Source organism: Myotis myotis, unplaced genomic scaffold (genome assembly GCF_014108235.1).
Source record: "Myotis myotis isolate mMyoMyo1 unplaced genomic scaffold, mMyoMyo1.p scaffold_m19_p_43, whole genome shotgun sequence".
NCBI lineage: Eukaryota > Metazoa > Chordata > Mammalia > Chiroptera > Vespertilionidae > Myotis > Myotis myotis.
The window spans coordinates 428664-453086 of NW_023416350.1; the positions used below are offsets into that span (position 1 = coordinate 428664).

Here is a 24423-nt window from a genome sequence, read left to right on the forward strand (position 1 = left end):
TCGGGGCCCGGCCGGGGGCTGGTTCCACGGACGTTCACACCCGCCCCCCACACCACCCGGGTGGACTGATGGGGCGAGCCGCCTTCTCTCTGCGAGCAGCATCCCAGTGTTTGGCGACGTGCGGACCTTCCTAGTTGGCGGGTTTCCTGGGGAGAACCTTCCTTGCGTTCATTGTGGCGATGAGGCGCATCCTCCCCGCGGGATGCTGGGCTCGCTGGGATTATGGACACGCGGTGATCTGTCACTTCTTTCATCCTGGGCTGAGATTTTGCATTAGTAATTGCGGCGGAAAGAGGAAGAAAAGGTTCCTCTTGGGTGCAGGGAGCATGCAGGGATGCGGGGCCGTGTGCGCCCTTTCCTAAGTGCACAGTTTGGTGGGTGAACTGAAAGGGAAGGTTGCAAATGCAGTCTCCCTCCAGCCAGGCCCCAGAGTGCGCTCAGCTGCGCTTTTGACAACCCAGAGGCCTGTCAGAAGTTGAGGTTGAGGCATGAATTCTGCACTTGTGGCTGGGAAGATGAACCGGGCCTTCCAAAGCTGTCGTTTTTGTTTCCAAGGCTGACGGGGCCCACCGTGAATAGAAAACAGCGCGGCCAGGTTCTGGGCAGCTAAGCGGGAGCGCTGTCATAAAGGAGTTTTTGTCTGAAAAATCCAAAGTCTGGGGCTTTGAGCCACGGAGGGTTGGGTACTGGTCAGTTTTAACTGCCAGGGTGAGAAATGTCTCAGACATTTTTCAAATTAGGCAGCTGAGTCTAGCTCCGGCTTGCTGGTCTCCAGGATTTACCCTTTCCAGTGACTGGGTGAAAGAGGAAAGACACACAGAGAGAAGTGGCCTTCTCCCTTTTCCCCTTAAAATGAGGACATAGTCCATCTTGGGTTAAGATGAAAAGAAAAATCGTTCCATCTTTGCTCTTGACCCTGAAGAAAAGAATCTCAAAGAAATACCGGACAGAAAAATTCTTTCCTTACCTGGAGTGCTCACAGAACTGAACAAAGAAAGGAAAGAATTAGTGCATATCGTAGGCCATCTGCATTTACAGGCAGGTCATTTTTCAGATGCTTGAGGTTATACAATAAGAAGGTGGGAGGGAGCCAGACATGGAAAGGAGGGAGAGAGGTGAATGCAGGGCCTTAGAGATTGCAGCAGCCAAGAGAGTCTGTTTTCTCCCGATACCGGTCTGGAAGAATCTGGATGTGAGTACATAAAGCTTAATCTTTTTATCTCCGTAACATGAAACTGCTTTTAATTTTCACATTGAGTTCGTAAGAGTTGAGGGAAGCACAGCTGAACTGTGCCACATGCATCCCAGGCAGTTTGGGCTGCATTGTGTGTCAAATGAGTTGTTTATTTTGCCATACAATTCTGTTAAATGTTGTCAAATCTGTAATCTCTCTAATTTCATGAGGGTTACTTATTTCTGGTTATTCATGATATGACATTTGACTAGAATTTGCTAGGGTGTTAAAGCTCGGAGAAATGCAAAACCCAGGGAACACCTTGCGTTGGAAGTTTTGATCATCTTACACAGAAATTCTTTACCCAATATCAAATATATAAAACAGGTATAACAGGATTTGATTATTTTTGCTACAAAACATATTTCTCTTTTCATACTACATTGCAGGTCATTCTTTTAAATAGTTGGCATTGTTGGTACATTTAGAATGCTTGTTCACTTACCAAGAAATCCAAGTATTACCCACCTCTATAAGAAACCTGTTGTGGAAAATGTACTTGAATAATCAAAGTGGTTAACCACTTTGTATAAACCAAGTTGTGTTAAGTAAGTTGATCTTGTCGCTTTTAATGATGCTAATTGGTTTTAAAATTTATCCTATACAGTGACAGGAGGAAGCAAGAACCTCGGGCAAAGTAAATACTGCTGGGAAATGTGGACCCCAGGCCTCAGAAGGTATGTGAAGGAGAACATGCGCTCACTAGTTAGCTGAGATTTGCATCATTTTGTACTCTTACTGCCTCCTTTCTTGCTCATGTGGAGATTTTAGGAACATTAAAACTCCTCAATAGGAGTTTGTACACATATATTTTGAAGAAATGTTTTCTTAAATATTATAGGAGCAAGCCTGGCCTGGAGATTAGTTGAGTTTAGTACTTGCTAAGAGGAGTGCCTGACATGCAGTGAGCCCTACACAGGTATTTGCTAATGATTTGTTCTTTATTATTATTCTTGAAAATCTGGCTTAACCTCATATCCGTCCTGAGTTAGGACAGATGTGACTAGATGAGCAGTCATTCTAAGATGGTAAATTGTAATGATGGCCAAGTAGACACAGGAAATTTCTGAACTTAGACTGAGGGAAACCCTAACTATGAATCTAAAAATCACAGGTACCATAATAGAACTTTATATATGTTATGATCATATGCAATGTTTTATTTTATTAAGTTGTGATTTAATAATTTTATTGATTAGGTAATACATTTTAGTTCAAACTCAAAGGCCTGAAAAGGTTGACTTCTTTGTAGAATGTCCCCCGTTGCTCTAGCCCTCAGCTGTCTAGTTTCCCTTCTTCCTGCAAGTCCTCCCAGGGTTATCAGTTTGTTGTGCATTACTGGATTATTTTTGTACAGTTTACTTTAGTGTCTAGATATGTTTTGGGAGAATGTTTTAGAAACTGAACATTAGACACATGGTCCTTCCCCTGGGGTTTGTGTGTGATGGGGATGGGGACCAGGAGCTTCCATCTTAGTAAAGGGCCATTGACAGGATTCTTCGTTGGTGTTCAGTCCACGAGGGTCATGGGTCTCCTTGCTGCTCTTGGGATTCTGGGATCCAGCCAAGTTCTTCATCCAGGTGGCTGTATTATTTGTCTCCTCACTCTGCTTTGCCTCTTCTCAGCATCATACCCTACTAGAGGCTTTCCCTTTGTCCCTTACTCTTCTTTGTTACCATCAGTGGCATCGAGTGCCCTATACATAGGTGTGATCCTATACATTAATGGCTCTGTTTGTTTATGTCTTGTCATCCTCTGTTAGCACCAAGCACCGTGAGAACAGGGAGTGTGTGTTACCTTACATATCCCCACGACCTAGAAGAACTCCTGGCCTCGAGTTGGCACTTTGTAAATATTGCTGAATGAATGACATTTGGGTAAAAGCTGTTTTAAACAGTTAGATGGGCTTATACCACAGGACTTCTCAGAACCTTTAATAAGCAGATGCGCATGGCAGAAGTGGAGCATGGCAGGTGGGAGTCAGGCTCTTCAGCACAAATTCAGAAAGGCTTTGTGCTTTTGGGTGACAACTCAAACACCGGGCGGGGGGTGGGGGGAGCCATGGGCAGGAATGTGATTGGCAGCTGAGCAGAATGGGTTTATAAGCATCATTTTGAAAATGTAGGGAAGGGAGAATTTGCACCCAAAGATGGTAATACAAGCATACCTCATTTTATTGTGCTTTGCTTTTTGCACTTCACAGATGTTGTGTTTTTTATAATTTGAAGGCAAGACCCTCCACCAACAAAGAGATTATGACTTGCTTTATTGCAGTGCTCACTTTATTGAGGTGGTCTGGAACTGAACCTAGAATATCTCCAAGATGTGCCTGTAGTACCAAACCCATTGTTAGTAATTACCAACATGTAAAATGTGTGCTTTCTTTTAGTTTAGACACACACACACACACACACACACACACACACACACACACACACACGGATTTCTTGTATGTTCAGTATGTTCTTGGTTTCCTGCCCCTGCTTTCCCAGTAAGATCTTAGGTTCCGCCTTATGGGTTTTAAAGAGCCCAACCCTGTGACTTGGTTTAGACCCTGCCACCTTGTCACGTGAAAATCTCCTTTAATGACTGGAAATAGGAAAGTCCTCAGGGTCTGGAGGGCTCTGTTCAGGGCAGCCCACCATGACCAAAGGGGACCTGGGGCACACTCAGGGTTGCCACTGTTAGCTGCAAGAGCCACTCTCAGAGTTGTCTTGTCTCCTTGAACAAAGGAGAGTTAATTACAGAAAATGTCAGGAAATTTAAAGGCCATTTGTCACCAGGCTGCAAGGACAGCCGCAGCCCTTGGCAGAGCCACGAGAAGGACTGCTGATGTCAAGCCCAGTCTCTCTGCAGATAGCAGTAGTGAGCCTTGTGGGTGTCCTCCTGGACAGGAGGTAAATTCCATGGAGAACATGTGTATTCAAGGAAACAGTGCAGACTCTGGCACGGGCTCAGAGGAGCTGGTGAAGGGAATTTGGAATGCCTTTCTTTCTGTCTAAAGAGTTGGGTCAAATTATCATGATTGTTTCAAGGTCAGACCAAACCCTAATTCTACACAGTCCGTTACCTACAGATGGGAGGGCTGAAAAACAGTGGTGGAGGTCTTTGATTCTAATTAATTTTAAGCTGTTTTTACAGAGCTCTGACACAATTCAGATCATCAGTAGACTCTAGTTGGCAGATACTCTTTTGCTACCAATTTTCCTTATACTGGAAAGGGGTGTTAGGAAAATATCTATTATGTTAGAATGCCTAGAATCTGCAGGTTAACAAGATTCCCCAGTGGATTCCTTTGGTCATCTAAAGTTGAGAGGGGCTGAGGGCCTGGACCAGGCTGCTCATTGGAATCCTGGGCAGAGCTTTTAAAACCTGCCCAGGATCCATCTCCAGAGATTTGTCTTGTCTTGGCTCAAGTGATCTTGGGGCCCAGGGCATTGCTATATGTTTTTAAAGCCCAGATGATTCTAATGTACAGCCAGGGCTGGGAACCACTGCCCTAAACATAAAGACAGACACCATTAGGTAGCTATCTAGATTCAGAAGGCATGCAATCACAGTGCAAAAACATGCCATGGCTAACTGGACATGCTATTCTTTAGAATTTATAAAGACCTAACCTGTTGTATATTGTGGATCTTACTGGTTCATTCTCTGGTTTGAGGCATCTAGAGGATGATGTGTGATGTGGAACACTTACCTGGGCTTGCTGTACCCGGTAGAATATTCCTGCTCCATTGTTGGAAATGCCTTGAGACTGGAGGGAGGCCAAGTGGACAGTTGCACTTTATATCTTTGTGCTGCCAGAGAAATGGTTTCAAAATTTAAGGTGTATCACAACATTATCCCCCTTCTTCTCATGCATTACTCCTTCCAGTGGCTTTCCATTGCTCACAAGGTAGAAACCAAATTCTGTAACAGCTCTCTAAGGCCCAGCATTATCTGACCATATCTTCCTAGGCTCGTTGATAACCAAGCTCTGGAAACTGCAGCCACATGGCCCTCCTTCAGTTACCCAGGGGCCCCCAGCTTGCACCCTTCTACTTCTGGACCTAGTTTCATGCTGTTCCCCCGTTCTGGAACCCGACCCCTTCAGCTCCTTAGGTAATTGTGTTGTCCCCATCTCTCTATCCAGGTCATGTCTTTTTGTATTGTCCTCTCACAGCACCACGTCCCTCTGCCTCATGCCACTTCTTGGATAGATTCTTTTTTGCATGTGGGTCTTTCCAGTAGACTGCAGGCTCTATAAGACACGAACCGTGTAGTGTCTTGGTTTGAGACTCAGTGTAGTATCCCTGCTGTTCTGTTGGATGGGTGGGTACACCTTATATCAGTGATGGCGAACCTTTTGAGCTCAGCGTGTCAGCATTTTGAAAACCCCTAACTTAACTCTGGTGCTGTGTCACATATAGAAATATTTTGATATTTGCAACCATAGTAAAACAAAGATTTATATTTTTGATAATTTATATATTTAAGTGCCATTTAACAAAGAAAAATTTAAAAAATGAGTTTGCGTGTCACCTCTGACACGTGTGTCATAAGTTCGCCATCACTGCCTTATATGATGATATTGGTAAATATAATTATTTTTAGGTTGTGTCCTTTAAAAGTTTATGCAGCCCAGCCAGTGTGGCTCAGTGCTTATGAACCAGGAGGTAATGGTTTGATATCTAGTCAGGGCACATACCTGGGTTGCAGGCTTGATCCCTAGTAGGGGGTGTGCAGGAGGTAGCTAATCAATGATTCTCTCTCATCACTGATATTTCTATCCCTCTCTCCCTCTCCCTTTCTCTGTCTGAAATCAATAAAAACATATTTTTTGAAAAGTCACATGGACTAATGTAATTTTTTAAAAAGTGTATGCAGTTGTCCGTCCGGAGTGGCTCAGCTGTTTGAGCATCGTCCTGCGTACTGAAAGGTTGTTGGTTCAATTCCCAGTCTGGGCACATGCCTGGGTTTCAGGTTTGATCTCCAGTCAGGGCGCTTACGGAAGGCAAGCAGCCGATGTTTCTCACATCGGTGTTTTCTCACATCGATGTTTCTCTCTCTCTCTCTCTCTCTCTCCCTCTCTCTCTCTCTCTCTCTCTCCCTCCCTCCCTCCCTCCCTCCCTCCCTCCCTCTCTCTCTCTCTCTCCCCTTCCCTAACAAATCTCAGTTTATCTAAATTTTTAACCAGTTTACCTTGACAGCTTTTTCACTTGAGTCTGTGTACAATTTATGAATTTTCTTGCAATACCATGAGAAAGATAAAAGAGTAAGTGCTTCATAATTGTGCATCTCCCCATGCCAGGCTTTTCCTCTGGCTTGTGTCCTCATACGCAATGAAAGCATCCTTACGTAGAGCAGTATCTCCCTGCAGGTCCCAAGTAAACTCACCTTCCCACCTTCCCCAGTCTGCCTTCCTTTATCTGGGCAGGGAAGACCACCTTCCTAAGCCCCTGCTGCTGTGTCTATCAAAGGAGCAGTTTCTGATGTAAAAGTGTAATCACCCAGGTTGAGGGGTGGCTCTGGAGAGGGAAGGAATTAGGACCAGGCAGGACCATAGAGAGGTGCCAACCTTATTTGTATATTTGATTTCCTTTTAAAAAACTCAAATAAGTACAACAAAACTATTAGAGCTGAGTGTCCATAAACAGATATTTGTTATGTTATCCTCTGTACTTTATGTTTTAAATATTACATATTTTAAAAACTAAAAAACAATGATGATAGAGATGTATTTACTAAATATTCAGATACATACTGACTTTGCCACTTCATATGAGTTTTTCCCAGAAAGGAAAGTATTTATCATACCTTACAAAGTGGTAAGTAAACTGAATTTGTTAGAAATGAGACAGAAAAAAATTAAACCACAGAAATAAAGACAACAGGGTACATGTATATAGTTGGCATTTTCTATATTTTATTGGTTTTTATTATAAAACTAGAGGCCCAGCGCACAAAAATTTGTGCACTTGGGGGTGTCCCTCAACCCGGCCTGTCCACCTGCTGGCTTAAGCTGGCTGGGGGATCAGGCCTAAGTTGGCTGTCAGACATCCCTCTGTCAGCCCGGGGGGCCCTCGGGGGATGTCCACTTGCCAGCGGGGAGCAGGCCTAAGCTTCAGTCGGACATCCTTAGCGCTGCTGAGGAGGTGGGAGAGGCTCCCGCCACCACCGCTGTGCTGGCAGCCATCAGCCTGGTGTGTGGCTGAGCAGAGCTCCCCCTGTGGGAGCACACTGACCACCAGGGGGCAGCTCCTGCATCGAGCGTCTGTCCCCTGGTGGTCAATGTGTGTCATAGTGACCAGTCATTCCCAGTCGTTCTGCTGTTAGGGTCAATTTGCATATTACCCTTTTATTATATAGGATAGAGGCCTGGTGCATGGGAGGGGACTGGCTGGTTTGCCCTGAAGGGTGTCCCGGATCAGGGTGGGGGTCCTACTGGGGTGCCTGGCCAGCCTGGGTGAGGGGCTGAGGGCCGTTTTCAGGCTAGCCAAGCCCCCCAGCGGGGACCCTCACCCCATGGGAGTGTGGCCAGCCTGGGTGAGGGGCTGAGGGCTGTTTTCAGGCTGGCCACACCCCCTTTAGGGTGGAGGTCCCCACTGGGGTGCCTGGCCAGCCTGGGTAAAGGGCTGATTGCTGTTTGCAGGCTGGCCACAGCCCCTTCAGGGTGGAGGGGTCCCTCAGGGTGCCTGGCCAGCCAGGGTGAGGAGCTGATGGCTGTTTGCAGGCTAGCCAAGCCCCCCAGTAGGGACCCTCACCCCATGGGGGTGTGGCCAGCTTGGGTGAGGGGCTGAGGGCCTTTTTCAGGCTGCCCACAGCCCCTTTAGGGTTTGGGGGGGGTCCCACTGGGGTGCCTGGCCAGCCTGGGTGAGGGGCTGATGGCCGTTTTCAGGCTGGCCATGCCCCCTGGCGACCCAAGCTCCCAGCCTCTCCTTTTTCTCTTTTTTTTCTTTCTTTTTTTTTTTTTCAGTGCCTCCTTGAGCGGAGGCCAGGGTGGGCTGGAAGCAGGTATCTGGGATTTATTTATCTTCTATAATTGAAACTTTGTAGCCTTGAGCGAAGCCCAGGGCTGGCCAGGGCAGGTGGGAAGCTTGACTTCCTCCATCGCCGGGGGCAACCCAAGCCTCCTGCTGCTCCAGCTCCGTGGCTGCCGCCATCTTAGTTGGGTTAATTTCCATACTCACTCCTAATTGTCTTGTGGGTGTGGCTTGAGCATAGCAGAGGGATGGTTAATTTGCATGTTTCTCTATTATATAGGATGGATATGTACTTATTGCAAAATTTTTTTTAAAATACAAAATCGTACAAAGCAAAAAATGACTCCACTCACCCTCAATAATTTAATCTGTGCATATATATATGTGTGTGTTTGCATGTGTATATAATCACATTCATGCATATACAGTTTTTTAGCAAATAGGATCATACATTCAGTTCTGCAACTTTTTCTTTTTTTTTTTTTTACTGATATATCTTGACACTTTGGGCCCGTCATTGGCGCACCTTTTGGCATAGAGTTTTATTTATAGTTCAAAAATATTTTTTGGACTTCTGCAGGATTTATTAATCTTCCATTCTTTATTTTCTAAGTTCCATATCTATTAAAGTGCATGTAAGTTCCATGACTTATAAAATATAATTTTATTTTCAAGTAATACTGAAACCCTAGTAGCTTGTTTTCTAGTCTCAGTTAATGGATATTAAATATATAACTGTTCTCATGTGGAGACTGAAGAAATAATTTTGAAGTTGAAAAGAGGCCTCATATTAAAATACTTAGTTTGGAAAGTCTTAGGTAGAAAGTTGGGCAAGGTGTCTGCTAAAGTGTCTTTCAGCTCTCCTAAGTTTTCCTAACAGCTCTCATTTTTTCTAAAAATGTTTTACTGCTTTTTTAAAATTGTATTTATTGAGGTGGCATTGGTTAATAAAATTATATAGGTTTCAGGTATACGATTCTACATTACATCATCTGTATATTGTATTCTGTGTTGGCCACTCCAGGTCAAGTCTCCTTCCAGCACCATTTATTCCAAGTTTGCCCTCTTGTACTCCCCCTCATCCTCCTTTCATTCTGAGGCTATGAGGTTTTTTGTTTGTTTGTTTTGCTTAATTCCTTCACTTTTTTTTTTTTTTTGCTTAATCCCAGGCCACTCCCCCCCGCCCCCCCCCCGCCCCAAATTCCCTTCCCTCTGACAGCTGTCAATCTATTCTCTATATCTATGAGTCTGTCTCCACTTTGCCTGTTAGTTTATTTTGTTCATTAGATTTCACATAGAAATAAAATCATATGGTACTTGTCTTTCTCTGACTGGCTTATTTCACTTAGCATAATAATCTCCAGGTCCAGCCATGCTGTTGCAAGAGATACGATTTTAGTGGCTGAATAATATTCAGTTGTATAAATGTACTTCAGCTTTTTAATCTACTCATCTACTGATGGGTACTTGGACTGCTTCCAAATCTTAGATTTTCCATATATACATATATAAAAGGCTAATATGCAAATTGTCCCCATGGGAGTTTGGGAGACTGGGAGTTTGATCACTCGCTATGATATGCGCTGACCACCAGGGGGTGGTGCAGAATGAAGGAAGGCCCTGATCGGCCCTGATCGCCGGCCAGGCCTAGGGACCCTACCCGTGCATGAATTTCGTGCACTGGGCCTCTAGTTGTAAATAACACTGCAAAAAACATATGGGTGCATCTGTTCTTTCAAAGTAGTGTTTTGGGTTTCTTTGGATATATTCCCAGTAGAGGAATTGCTGGATCATAAGACAGTTCTATTTTTAATTTTTTGAGATAACTTCATACTGCTTTCGACATTGGTTGCACCAATCTGCATTCCCACCAACAGTGCATTAGGGTTCCCTTTTTCCCACATCCTCACCAACACTAGTTTGTTGATTCATTGATGATAGCCATTCTGACAGGTGTGAGGTGATATCTCATTGTTTTAATTTGCATTTCTCTAATGATTAGTGACTGCAAGCATCCTTTCATGTGTATTGGCCATTTGTATGTCCTCTTTGGAGAAATGTCTATTCAGGTCCTTTACTCATTCCTTAATTGGATTATTTGTTATTTTGATGTTGAATTTTATAACTTCCTTATAAATTTTGGATATTAAGCCAAATTTATTAATATGTAACTGTGTCTGTGAATATGTTCTCCCAGTCAGTGGGTTGTCTTTTCATTTTATTGATGGTTTCCTTGCTGTGCAAAAACGTTTTAGTTTGATGTAGTCCCATTTGTTTATTTTTTCTTTTGTTTCCCTTGCCCAAGGCAATATATCAGAAAAATATTGCTATGAGAAATGTCCAAGATTTTACTGCCTATGTTTTCTTCTAGGATTATTATGTTTTTGGGTCCAACATTTAAATCTCTAATCCATTTTGAGTTTATTCTTATGTATGGTATAAGGAGGTGTTCTAGTGTTTTTTTTTTCTTTTGCAAATATCTGTCCAAGTTTTCCAACACCATTTATTGAATAGTCCATCTTTACCCCATTGTATGTTTTTGCCTCTTTTGTAAATATTGACTATAAAGATGTTAGTTTATTTCTGGACTCTCTATTCTGTTCAATAGGTTTATATGTCTGTTTTTATGCCAGTACTATTCTGTTTTGATTACTATGGCCTTATACTATAGTTTAATATCAGATAGCATGATTCCTCTAACTTTGTTCTTTCTCAAGATTGCTGTGGCTATTCAGGGTCATTTGTGGTTCATATAAAATTTTGGAGTATTTGTTCTAGTTCTATGAAATACGCTATTGGTATCTTGATTATAATTGCATTGAATCTTGGGTAGTGTGGACATTTTAATGGCATTAATTCTTCCTGTCCATGAACATGGTATATGTTTCTACTTATTTGTATCTTCTTCAGTTTCTTTCTTCAGTGCCTTAAAATTTTCTGAAAACAGGTCTTTTAAAATGGTTAAATGTATTCCTAGGTTTTTGTTGTTTTTTTTTTGAGGCAATTGCAAATGGGTTTTTTTTCTTAGTTTCCATTTCTGATAGTTCATTATTGGTGTATACAAATGTAACTGATTTCTGGGTATTTCTTTTGTATCCTGTTACTTTACTGAATTCACATGTCAATTCTAGTAGATTTTTGGTTGAATCTTTAGGGTTCTCTACATACAGTAACATGTTATCAGCAAATAATAACAATTTTACTTTTTCCTTTCCAGTTTGAATGCCTTTTATTTATTCTTGTCTGATTGCTGTTGCTGGGACTTCCAGTACTATGTTGAATAAGAGTGATGGAAGCCAACATCCCTGTCTTGTTCCAGATCCTAAGGAAAACACTTAGTTTTTGCCCATTGAGAATGATGTTGCTGTGGGTTTATTACATTAAGGTATGTTTCCTCTAGTCCCACTCTCCTGAGAGTTTTGGTCATAAGTGGATGATGGATTCTATCCAGCGCTTTCCTGCATCTGTTGATATAATCATGTGATTTTTATCTTTCTTTTGTTTATATGATGTATCATACTTATTGATTTGTAGATATTATACCAACCTTTCATCCCCAGAATAAATCCCACTTGGTCATGGTGTATGACCTTCTTAATATATTTCTGGATCTGGTTTGCTAATATTTTGTTGAGGATTTTAGCATCTATGTTTATTAGGGATATTGGCCTAAAATTTTCTTTCTTTATAGTGTCTTTATCTTGTTTTGGAATTAGAATAAACTGGCTTATAAAATGAGCTTGGGAGTCTTTTCACTTCTTGACTTTTTTATAATAGTTTGAGAAAGATAGGTATTAGGTTTTGTTTTTTTTTGAGTGTTTGATAAAATTTATCTGTAAAGTCATACAATCCAGGACTTTTATTTGTTGGTGTTTTGGTTATTTTTAATCTATTTATTTTTATTACTGCTTCAGTTTCACTAGTTGTGATTTATCTATTCAGATTTTCTGACTTCCTGATTCAGTTTTGGAAGATTGTATGTTTCTAGGAATTTATCCATTTCTTCCAGATTGTCCAATTTATTGACATATAGATGTTCGTAATGTTTTCTTACAATCCTTTGTATTTCTTTGGAGTCAGTAGTTAATTCTCCTCTTTCATTTCTGATTTTATTTATTTGGGTCCTCTCTCTTTTTTTCTTGGTGAGTCTGGTTAAAGGTTTGTCAGTCTTGTTTATCTTTTCAGAGAACTGGCTCTTGGTTTTATTGATCTTTTGTATTATTTTTTAAGAATATTTTGTTTATTTTTGCTCTGATCTTTATTATTTCCTTCCTTCTATTCATTTTGGGTTTTGTTTGTTGTTTTTTCCCAGTTCTTTTAAGTGTGAAGTTAGATTGTTTATTAGAGATTTTTCTTGTTTCTTGAAGTAGGCCTAAAATGTTATGGAGTTCCCTCTTAGAATTGCTTTTGATGTGTCTCAGATTTTGGTTTGTTGTGTCCTCATTTTCATTTGTTTCAAGGTATCTTTTTTGTTGTAATTTGCTAATCTTCACCTGAGGATATTTTTTCTATTGATTTTTAAAAAAATATATTTTATTGATTTTTTTACAGAGAGGAAGGGAGAGGGATAGAGAGCTAGAAACATTGATGAAAGAGAAACATAGATCAGCTGCCTCCTGAACACCCCCTACTGGGGAAGTGCCCTCAACCAAGGTACATGCCCTTGACCGGAATCGAACCTGGGACCCTTCAGTCCGCAAGCTGACGCTCTATCCACTGAGCCAAACCGGTCAGGGCTCCATTGATTTTTGTTGTTTGTTAATCCTGACCCAAGGCTATTTTTTTCATTGAGTTTTTAGAGTAGAAGGGAGAGAAGAAAAAAGAAAGGGAGGGGGAGAGAGAGAGACAGAGAGAGAAAGTGAGTAAGACTCATCAATTAGTTGCCTCCTGCACATGCCTTGACTAGGGTCGGGGATCAAACTGCAACCCAGAGAATCAAACCTGTGACCTTTGGTCTGCAGGCTGACGCTTTAACCACTGAGCCATGCTGGCCAGGGTCCAAGATATCTTTGATTTCTTCTTTGATCTCATTGTTAACCCATTCATTGTTTAGTTCCATGTTATTTAGCCTCCATGTCTTTTTCAGTTTTTCAGTTTTTTTCCTGTGGTTGGTTTCTAGTTTCAAACTATTATGGTCAGAAAATATGCTTGATATAATTTCAGAATTCTTAAATTTATTGATACTTGTTTTGTCTCTTAACATGTGGTCTATCCTAGCAAATATTCTGTGTGCACTTGGAAAGAATGTATATTCTCCTGCTTAGAGATGAAATGCTCTAAAGATGTCAGTTAAATCCATCTGGTCTAGTGTGCCATTTAAGGCCACACTTTCCTTGTTGATTTCCTGTCTGGAAGATCTACCCATTGATGTCAATAGGGTATAAAAGTCCCCTTCTATGATTGTGTTACTGTCAGTCTGTTCCTTTACATCCATCAAAATTTGCTTTTAAAATTTAGGTGTTCCTATGTTGGGAGCATAAATGATTACAAGGATTATATCCTTTTGTTGGATTGCGCCCTTTATCGTTATGTAGTGTCTTTCTTTGTCTCTTACTATAGCCTTTGTTTTAAATACGTTTTTCTTTAAATTGTTTTCTGAGAGAGGAGGAGAGATAGAAACATCAACGATGAGAGAGAATCATTGATTGGCTGCCTCCTGCATGCCCCCTACTAGGGATCGAGCCCACAACCTGGCATGTGCCCGGACCAGGATTTGAACCATGACCTCCTAGTTCCTGGGTCAATGCTCAACCACCGAGCCCTGTCGGCTGGGCAGGTGATACAAGTTTAGAGGAGGCAGGTTCTGTCTCACAGCACACTGGAAAGTACACAGGTGGCTGTTTTATCCTTATCGATGGGAAATGGGGCCCAGAGAGCTAATTGTTGACTAATCCCCAGCCACCCAGCTCAGGGAAGAAGAGAGTAGACCAGATCCTGTCCCTGCCCCAGGCCTGGGTGGAAGAAGCAAGGTGCTCCTGACTTTAAATGAAAACCCAAGACTTGGGAAGGCAGGCATGGCTTCAGGATCATGCATGTCTCACATCACAACTTGCCAGATGGAAAATGCTATCCCTAAGCCACTGGGCTTCCTGGAGAGCAGATGTGTTCTTCATTTTCATGATCTCCCTGCTTTGATTTAGAGGTGAGCTTGTTGGGTGGACTCAAATTAGACCCCTTCAAAAACCTAGTTCCCATTGGAAAGTTAAACCGTGAAAACCTGCTGGGGGTGGGCCTGATGCTGAGTTGGTGCGAGGGCCTGAGACCCAGGAAGTACACAGGGTCTCAGAGCAAGAAGCTGAGAGTGGGCAGTGAAGAGGTCTTTGTGATCCCTGCTGTGCAGTGGAAGTGTGTGTGCATATGTGAAGGGTTCCCTCGTCTGTGTTCACTGGCTACGGCACTTAGCACAGCGTGGACTGCAAGCTCCAGGCCATTCAGCATCGGCCCTCTTCCTCCGCCTCTAACTCGTCCTGAGAACCAGTGCACAGGAGCAGATGCCTCTCTGCTTAGGTTGCATACCACCTGCTGAATCCCTATCTCCTTTCTCTGTACTCACTCCCCAGTCCACACTATCCTCGTTGCCTCTGTTAGAAAAGGCTACAGCTGGGGTTTCTCGGTGGGGCATCGCCGATGGGGATGGACTTTATTGAGTGTCATTGTCTTGAAAGGACGAGCTTAGTGGACTCAGGAGTGCGGTACCCTGCACCGCTGGGCACAGTCTTTGCCTCACTTGTCTTTAGAAGGAAGGGATAGTAGCTTGAGTCGCCTGGGTTGAGTCTGGCTTTCCCTTTCCTTTCATCTTGGGGCAGAGCAGCCTGTCACAACAGTTTCCCACCACCACCCTTAGAAGGGTATATTGATTAAGTCAGAAAGTCACAGGGCACTGAGGTACTGGCCAGTTCCCATTTGTAGGGGGTCTGTTCCAAACCAGGTAGGTACACTTAATCCCATGACCACCTGGAAGGAAGGCCTGGTCTCAGAGATGGGACGCCAAGCTCAGAGAGGCTAAGTCACTTGCTAAGTCGCAGAGCCAGTGAGTGGTGGACCCAGCCAGGTCTCTCTGGCTTCTGCAGTGCTGTCTCAAAAGATGATGACAGAGGAGAAAGGGCACTCGGCTTGGAAAGGCCAGCTGGCTTCAAGCAGGTGGAGAGGGAGTGGCATTCCCTTTGTTGGGTAGTGTTGCCCAATAAAATACAGAACACTGGTTAAGTTTGAAATTCAGAGAGAGAGCAAATAGCTTCTTTTAGTGTAAGTATATCCCATGCACTATTTGAGATATATTGATACTAAAAAGTTCATTTGTTGTTCCTCTGAAATTCAGACTTAACTGGGTGTCTTGTGTTTTTGCTTAATCTGTTTAATTTGGTCCCCTGCTTGGGGGCCTCAGGAAGCACACTGGGCCTAATGAATGGGCAGCTGAGGGTGACAGAAGGTGATGCACAAGCCACCTGCGAAAGGCTGCACGTTAGGTGGTGAATTCCCCGCTGCAGGGCGTGAGGTGTAGGCTGGGTAACCACATGGTGGGGGACATTTGGGTTTCAGATGCCTGGTCCCAGTGAGAGTCTAGGACAGCCGTGGGCAAACTACAATCCACGGGCCGGATCCAGCCCATTTGAAATGAATAAAACTATTGAAAAAAAAGACCGTACCCTTTTATGTAATGATGTTTACTTTGAATTTATATTAGTTCACACAAACACTCCATCCATGCTTTTGTTCCGGCCCTCCGGTCCAGTTTAAGAACCCATTGTGGCCCTCGAGTCAAAAAGTTTGCCCACGCCTGGTCTAGGACGTAAACATTTTTGAAACAAGGAGGAGAGTTGATCCCCTGGGTCCACCCCGAGCTCCGTCCCATCTAGTGTTTAGAAACTCTCTGAAGCTGTTTGCCATCAACACATGCTGAGAGGACCAGTTCTCACCACTGGCGAGTGATGGATGCCCTCAGCCATCTGGCAGAAACCAGCCCAGCCAGCATGGCCCCTTTAAAGGGTTTGGTTTGGCTTGGAGAAGCGCTGTGTTAAAGGTGAAATGAAACATGCATGTTTGTCTCTCTTGCTGAGAACTGACTTGACTTCCTGGTTCTTTATCTGTCTCCTGCAGCAGAGTGGGACTTGTGTGACCTGCATCCCTCCTGGGCAACGAAAGCATGAAAAACACCCACCCCCCAGTTTCTGCACTGGCCCTTGCAGGCAAGTGAATGGAGACAGAGAAGTTTTGATGTTCGTTTCTCCTGTGTACAGATTCTGTGTACAGATTCTCTAAGTGTGGCTACATCTCGTCGGGAAGTCAGGGTTCTAAGCAGCCTGCTCGTGATGCCCAGTATGGCTTCTGCCCTCTTCGAAGGTCTAGCCCTGGGCAGGGCTCCTCTTGCCCACCTGCTTCTAGGCCCTGGCGGGCGCTGGGTAAGAGAAACATTTTGACACATGAAGTGCTAGGTACCTGCAAAGAGGTGCAGTGGTGGTCATCTTGAACCCCAAATCGACGCTTCAGAGGCAGGGTGAGGCAAGGCACAGGGGAGATGTCGGGGATGTGGGAGCAGTTTTAGGTTGGCCTGACGAGGACTGCCTCGCAGAAGATGATTGTGGCCTTGGGTGTGCTCAGCTTCCTTATTCTGCATGACACTACACACAGCCTCCTGCAGATGGCGATCCTCAGCACAGGAGATTGGAAACATTTAGATGTTAGTCTGACCCAGAAAGCAGTCAAGAGGCAAATCTGCAAAAGTAAAATTTTATCACAAGTTCCTAAGCAGAGAGAAGTGGCTCCTTCCCATCCAGGTGTTTTACCTTTGACTTAATTACCAAATCGAGACGTTATTATTAATTAAAAATAAAATGTTAAGTTAAAGACTAAGTCAAAATACCCATGGTATCAATAAAAGGTTTTTAAAAAATATTTGTACTGATGCTATTAACTGGAATCCCCTATTGTTTTTCTGATCATTTGTTTAATTGATGTATTTGTAAGCAGCAGGAGCACTCCGCTTGTTTTCCAGGAAGAATCACTGAATGGCTGACGTTTGACAACATGCACCACCAGTGGCTTCTGTTGGCTGCATGCTTTTGGGTGATTTTCATGTTCATGGTGGCCAGCAAATTCATCACCTTGACCTTTAAAGACCCGGATGGTAGGTATGCTGCCGTGTGGAATGAATTTTGGCTAATCCAGACATTGCTGCGATATTGTTTCTGAGTACATGCACAAATGATCTCTGTCACGGAATCCAAGGACTTTTGTTCCAGAAGATTCCGGGGAGGTCATGGCATCCACATCCTTAACCATATAGAGGTGTGGGGTGAAAAGGCAGGGGATGGTTCTCACCAGCTCCGCCCTTCGGGGTAGACAGAACATGCTTTCTTGGTGGGTTCCTTGGTGCCTCCTCCATGGCATCCCACAGGCTCCGAATCTGAGAATGTGTTCTGCTTGGCGCCATCGTGAGACAAGACTGTGGTTGATCAGCATGCCTGGGTGCCAGCTGGCGCTGTGCACTGGTGGCCACACGTTTGCAGGTCACCTTAGTGCATCAGAAAGAAGGTGATTTAAATATGTGCATGTCAGGTTGTGTTTGAGGATTTTTAACTCCCTTGACTTGATGTGGGCAGTCAGAGGACGACACAGAGAGCACCAAGCTCAGCTTTAGCAGAGCTGCTTCTAGGTCTTGCTCTTGTCCTTCGCTTACCTGGGTCTTAGCCCCTAAGACTGACCTGAGCACAGCGAGGCTTTCTGAGTGACCGGTGAAGTGCTGGGCATGCACAAGGAGGTGCAGTATTGGTCATCTTGAACCCCAAAGTGACTCCTTTCAGAGGCAGAGTGAGGCGAAACACAGGGGAGGTGTCAGGCTTAGGAGCAGTTTTCGGTTAGGGAAGATGTTTGTGACCGTGGGTGTGCTCATCATCCTTATTTTGTACGACTCTTTGTACATCCTGCAGAGGGTGGCCCTTAGCAAAGATTAGAAAATTATCACATGAGCATTTTCCTGATTTTCGCCTGCAGGCTCTGCTATGCCTAGAGCTCCTGGGTGTGTCCCTGCAGCACTGAGGGCTGCCTGGTGCCCCCATCTCCGGCTCCCGTCTCTGTGTCTCCCTGTCTGTTCAGTAACAACAAGGTTGGAAGAGGATCTGCAGGCAGAAGAGGGTAGCCCTGAAATCAGCCCCAAGGCGGGGTTCTTAGCTCCATAGTTTCCACTAACAATAGTTGTCAGTTACATGGCCCTCATGAGAACCTGAGGCTGCCTCTGGATGGTAGGCTCATCCCTGCAGGTATCCAGGTGGTTTGCCCTGGGCACTGGGGCCTCTGTGAGACACACGGGCTCCGTCTCGGAGCCTTGTTGGACTTTGAGGCGGTGAGCTTAGCCTGGGAGTTTGGACATGGCTCCACTCCTCCAGCGTGCTTACCGAGAATGGAGGCCCCTTGCTGAGAGGTAGGGCAGCGGTTCTCCTCCTCCTGGCATTTCAGAATCACTGGGGGCTTTGAAAACCTTTGCTGCTTGAGGGCCAACCAGAGACTAAGTCATTTTGAATCTAGGAGTGGGGCCCGGTGGAGAACCCCAAGTGTGAACAGAGCTGGGAAGCTGAACGAGAATCGGAGCTGCTGAGACCATGAAACCACACATTTTACTTGTGAGTTCTTTAAAAGTCACCGCCTGGTAAGGAAGGCACCTACAGGGCAGGTCACGAGGTTAAAGTATTTATGGCTTATTTTGTTTAAAAAAGTAGAATAGGTAATATATTTATGAGACTTCCACAAAAAATAATTAAATTAGATGTGTGTTTCGCGTTATATTATTCTCTGGCTCCTCCAGAGAACACCTCATTCCTCAGTGGTAACTGATAAACGAGGTTTCATTCTGCTTTGATATGGCAGATTTGATGCTGAATGTTTTCAGAAAAGTGTTAAAGCTTAGAGGTTTTGTAAAGGGGAGTAAAAAATTACAGGGAAAGAAAGAAAAACCTACAGAGAAGGATGAAAAGTTTTGGAATTTTATTTATTATTTTAGAAATGTTTTATTGAATCTATTGGATGCTTTAGGATTTAAGACCTGAGGAAAGATGGGTGTAGTCCTCTGTGCTGCTCACCAGGTATTCCTCGTGCCCTCTGATGCCCCGTGTGGCCGTGTGATGGCTGTGGCCAGTGAACCACTCCAGGTGGGAACTTTGGAGCCAGCACACACTGGGCCCCCCTCAGCGAAGCATGGAGAGGGTCCTGGTGAGGACGGGCCACCAGGGAGGGTGGTGTCAGCCCCATGATGTGCACTGAACTCAGTGAGAACTCTTTGCTGTTGGGCCCACAACATGGCGCAGCCATCTTTGACTACGGAGGACTTGTCCCTAAGTGCCTGGCTAGAATCACAGAGATGGATGTCTGTTAGCTGAGTTATGAATAAAGGCAGTGAGCTCACACACAGGGTCTAGTGTAGATGATTGAGCTCCTTGAAGTTAAACAACCCCCCTGAAGGCCATCAGAGAAGACTGTGGGTGGTGGTTCAGGCATCTCCTGCCCCTGAGCCCTACGTTTTAGTGGGAATGGTCACTTACCCCCTCTGTCTCTGGGGGTAGCGGGGAGCCTTAACCCCCTGATGGGTCTGAAAGCTGAACAGGAAACTGGAAGAGTTTTGTAAACTTGTGTCTGCAAGAGATTTTTCTCATGTGTTAGGCTTTGTTTTACTGGTGGTCACAGTATTTTCACCTTTGAACCAAAAGCCTCGTGTGAAATATTTATCATAAGGAAATAACTGGCAACACAGCAGGATCATGCGTCCATTTCCTGAAACGCAGGTAGCAAATCCTTGGTCCCAGCACCGAGGGGCCGGTTGTAACTTGGTGTCTGTGGGGTGGCTTGTCTGGCTCTGTTCTCTGGGAAACCGGCTCTGTTCTAGACCCCCTCAGTGGAGGGCCGTGTTTTCTTCTCACCTGCCTGTTCCTGATGATTCCCTTACTAGTTAAGCTGACAGGAAGAGCAGATATGTCCTGAACTGCTGTTGAAAGCAATGCTTACCTTGTTTTTTGTTTTTAATAGGGTTATGGTCTCTCTTCAGCTCAGCAATGAAGCCACAGTGATATTTGTGGCAGTGGCTTATCCGTGGTTGACACATTCAAGTGTCATGTTGAACTAGGATCGGGAGTTGTAACTAGGGAAATAGATCCCATCCAGCTATGGGAATTTCATGGCAGGGACGTTGAGAATAGTGCATCTGGTGCATAAGTGTGGACACTGATTTTCGGCTCAGTCCTGTTTGACTTCCTCTCCCAATCTTTTGCTCCACTTAGCCCCTCACCTTGGTTGTAAGCCGCTTAAGGACAGAGCCAGTGACTTCAGAGTCTTTGCATGCCTCCTGCCTGGTGTGTGAAGGGGGAGACACTGGGTGACTGGACACAGCATGGTCACAGAGATGAGTGGATGTGATCCCTTCTAGAAAAACAAAGCAGTGTGTCACTTGGTAAATTTAAATGCATTGTGAATAGAATGAGGCCTATACCGAAAGTGAGCTGATAGGTTATGAAGGCACCTGGCCAAAACTGGAGGATCAGAATCCTTGGTCTCACAGCTGGAGTCTTGTTCCTGAGGGCCAGAGGGGAAGGGAAGCACTGTTTGATCATAGTGGCATAATGATACCTGCTGGAAATAAATGGTCATCGACAAAGCAATGGAAAGACCAAACCAAACATAAATCATGCTGCCAGTTTTATTTCACTCTCTTCGAAGCAGGGCCAAGGCGAGCTGGGGAGAAAACACCAGGAAGTTTAAAATCATAAAAATGCTAAAAATGGGCAGATGACTGGCCAGTATGTGAGACATTCCACAGCTGCCAGGGCCCATTTATTTTGCTCCTGGTACATGAAATGGGCTGCTCTTCAAAAGCTGATTGATTGATAGGTCAGTTGTTTAAAATTCACAATACATTGTCCTATTTAAATGTTATTAAGAAGCTTAGATTTCTACAGAAGTCTGTTGAACTAAGTGTTGAACTAGCTAAGCATTGTAGTGCTACTAGTAGAAGATGCTGTGGGAACAGGAAGTGACCAGACGGGAGGGGAATGTGACCTTTTTTTGAGCACCTTAGTGCTGCTCCAAAGGTGGCCAGATTGTGCAGGAGGAGGATAGACAGACGTTGGTGTCAGAGCCTGAGTGTGTCCAGCAGCCTTGCTGATGGCACTGATGCCTTGTCTAGTTCTGCACCATAAACAACACTCTTGTCCCTGTTACAGGTCCAGAACAGCTGCTGGGCACAGCTCTGGTTAGGTTGCCTTTTAACCCAAACCTAGAAAATGGGGAAAAAATACTTTAGTGGGATTCATAAAGGTGCATGGCAGAGAGATTTCTACTGGAGTCACAAAAGGAAGCTGTGGAGCTGGGTTACTGTTGTCGGGGCGTTGGTAAGGAGTTCTCCCTGTGCGTTCTCCTGGCAGTGCTGGACGGGGAGGGGGGACGCGAGGACTGGGCAGGTGGGGGCTGCAGGGGAGTGTGCAGTGTTGGTATTAATGACCTAAGGGGGGAGGTTTTGATTTTTTTAAAAAAGTGAACTGTGCCTTTGTCCATGCTTCGTTTTGCTGATTTTTATAATTTTATTTGCTCTATTTTTTCTAGGTATGTATTAGTGTTTGCAAAGTTTTGAAAAATAAATGTTTGATTATAGAGGTCTGAAACTTATCTTCAAATTTTGCTCCAAAGGTCTTCCAAAAATCAGTTGACTATAAATTGATTATTCTGGACTAGCATTTTGTAAGGTTTCTCTAGTCTCATCTCAGTTCCCATGGTTTTTTAAAAAATATATATATGTATTTTTATTGATTTCAGAGAGGAAGGGAGAGGGAGAGATAGAAACATCAATGATGAAAGAGAATCATTGATCGGCTGCCTCCCCCATACCCTCTACTGGGGATTGAGCCTGCAACCCAGGCATGTGCCCCTGACCAGAATTGAACCCAGGACCTTTCAGTCCCCAGGCCAATGCTGTATCCACTGAACCAAACCGGCCAGGGCAGTTCCCATGAATTTTTAAATTAGTATGTAAGCACTAACTTGACTTCTAACCTGGCTTTTTAAATAATTAAATTTCTTTCCCTAACCGGTTTGGCTCAGTGGATAGAGCTTCAGCCTGCAGGCTCAAGGGTCCCAGTAGAGAGTTAGAAACATCGATGAGAGAGAAACATCGATCAGCTGCCTCCTGCAACATCCTACTGGGGATGTGCCCGCAACTAAGGCACATGCCCTTGACCGGAATCAAACCTGGGACCCTTGAGTCCAGAGGCCAACGCTCTATCCACTGAGCCAAGCCGGTTAGGGCTGATTAAACATTTATATAACTTACAAATTGATCACCCTGATAAATCTAGTAGCCCTCTGACACCATACTCAGTTACTACAATATTATTGACCATATTCCCTATATTGTACTTTATATCCTTGTGACTATTCTCTAACTACAGGGTGGACCAAAGGTAGGTTTATAGTTGTGAGTACATGAAACACAATTCTTGTATTATTGTTTATTAATTATTGTATTATTTTCCATGCCAATAGCTGTAAACCTACTTTTGCCCCACCCTGTAGCAATTCGGTGTGGCTTTAATTTGCATTTACCTGATGGCTCATGATGTTGAACATCCTTTCATGTGTTTATCTACTACCTGTTTATCCTCTTTGGTGAAATGTCTGTTCATGTCTTACCCACTTTCTAATTGGATTATTTTTTACTGTTGAATTCTGAGAGTTCTCATGTATTCTAGGTATAAATCCTTTGCAAATTTTTCTCCCGGGCTGTAGTTTGCCTTTCTGTGATCTGTGCAAAGCAAAGTTTTTATTTTGAGGAGGTTTATTTTATCAAATTTTCCAAAACTTTTCTCCTATGTTTTTTATTTTTATTTTTACAGTTTTATGTGTCTACTAGAGACCCGGTGGATGGGGTCCCTTGGCCTGACCTGCACCCTCTCGCAATCCGGGACCCTTCAGGGGATGTCGGAGAACCAGATTCGGTCCGATCCCCGCAGGCCAGGTCGAAGGGCCCCACCAGTGCATGAATCTGTGCACCAGGCCTCTAGTATGCATATAAGATCTTTGGTTAATCTCTTCCCGCCCTCCCCGCTTCCTTCTGAGATTCATCAGTCTGTCCCATGTTTCCATGCCTGTACGTTGAGCATCTGCCCCCTGGTGGTAGTGCACATCATAGCTACTGGTTGAATGGTAGAACGGTTACTTAGGCTTTTATATATATAGATAGATGTTCAGTTGCTCAAGTACCACTTGTTGAAAAGACATCCCCCTCTACCCAATTGCTTTTGCACCTGCCAAATACTGGTTGGGCGTGTCCATGTAGGCCCACTTCTCGGCCTCTTTTCTGCTTCTCCATGAGAAGAGTTCTCACCTCTCTGTCTTAGCCTACAGCACCAAACAGGAGTTCCTGTTCCTGACAGCCGTGCCGGATTCCAGGAAGTTACAGGAAGAGCAGCAGTTTCCTGAGGAACTGAAGGTAGGCACAGCCAGGTAGAAGGCCTTGTCCCTTCCGGCCTGCCGGCCTGGTCAGCAGAGGAGCAGGGCTGCCTCTTCCCACTCTTCCCTGTGGCGTCTCAGTCTCTCTGCGCCCTCCCTCCAGCACCAGCAGGTTGCCCCATCACTGCGTGGGCACTGGCCTGCCCGTTCCCTGAGCTCATCAGCTGTTCCCACTTACCATCATGTTCTGCTGTGTAGTCACTGCTTCTGTCCCTTCTGCACCTTTCTACTCATCTTTGAGCTTCTCTTTGGGGAGGCACAGTCACACTTATTTATGTTCCTCACAGGGCTTTGTCCATCGTGGGTGCTCTGTAAATGCCCGTTGTGCTGCATTCCTGACCAGCTGACAGCGAACCTTGCCGGGGGGTGGAGGATGTTGGGCAAGGTCAGGAGAAAACCAGGGCTGTGGGAAAAGGTCTCTGACCCAGAATCAGGGAAGTTTAGAGTTAACAGGGCCTTGGACAGAGGAGCGGGTCATCAGCGCGGGAGTGGTGTGGGTGGGAGCTGCGGTTAGGAGAAACGTGATGATCCAGAATCACATGGACATTCTGACCTAAGTCTGTCTTCTCAGGCTCCTTTCACACATAAATTCCTAGCCATGCCTCAGTGAGGGACGCCCTCTCACTTGCTGACCCCCATTCTGGGTCTGAAAGGTTTAGGTTGCAATTACGCTGGAAGGAATGTAACGGGTAGTGCAAGCTCTAAAGATGTGTATCAGCTCAGAATTAAACAGAGAAGGGA

The 24423-nt window shown here is 44.5% G+C and overlaps 1 protein-coding gene across 12 annotated transcripts in view; it reads left to right on the forward strand.

Annotated features, from left to right (window-relative positions):
* The window catches only part of CHST10 (carbohydrate sulfotransferase 10), a 36925-nt gene that overhangs the window by 302 nt on the left and 12200 nt on the right, over positions 1 to 24423 (forward strand). Inside the window, exons 1-7 of one of the 12 annotated variants that reach the window (XM_036306766.1) lie at positions 1 to 1192; positions 1842 to 1911; positions 11417 to 11584; positions 14098 to 14341; positions 16297 to 16385; positions 17192 to 17323; positions 23571 to 23662. In XM_036306766.1, the coding sequence (XP_036162659.1) occupies positions 16343 to 16385; positions 17192 to 17323; positions 23571 to 23662 (267 nt within the window). In that variant the 5' untranslated portion in view covers positions 1 to 1192; positions 1842 to 1911; positions 11417 to 11584; positions 14098 to 14341; positions 16297 to 16342. The other 11 variants (XM_036306764.1, XM_036306767.1, XM_036306768.1 and 8 more) reach the window with 11 other exon arrangements.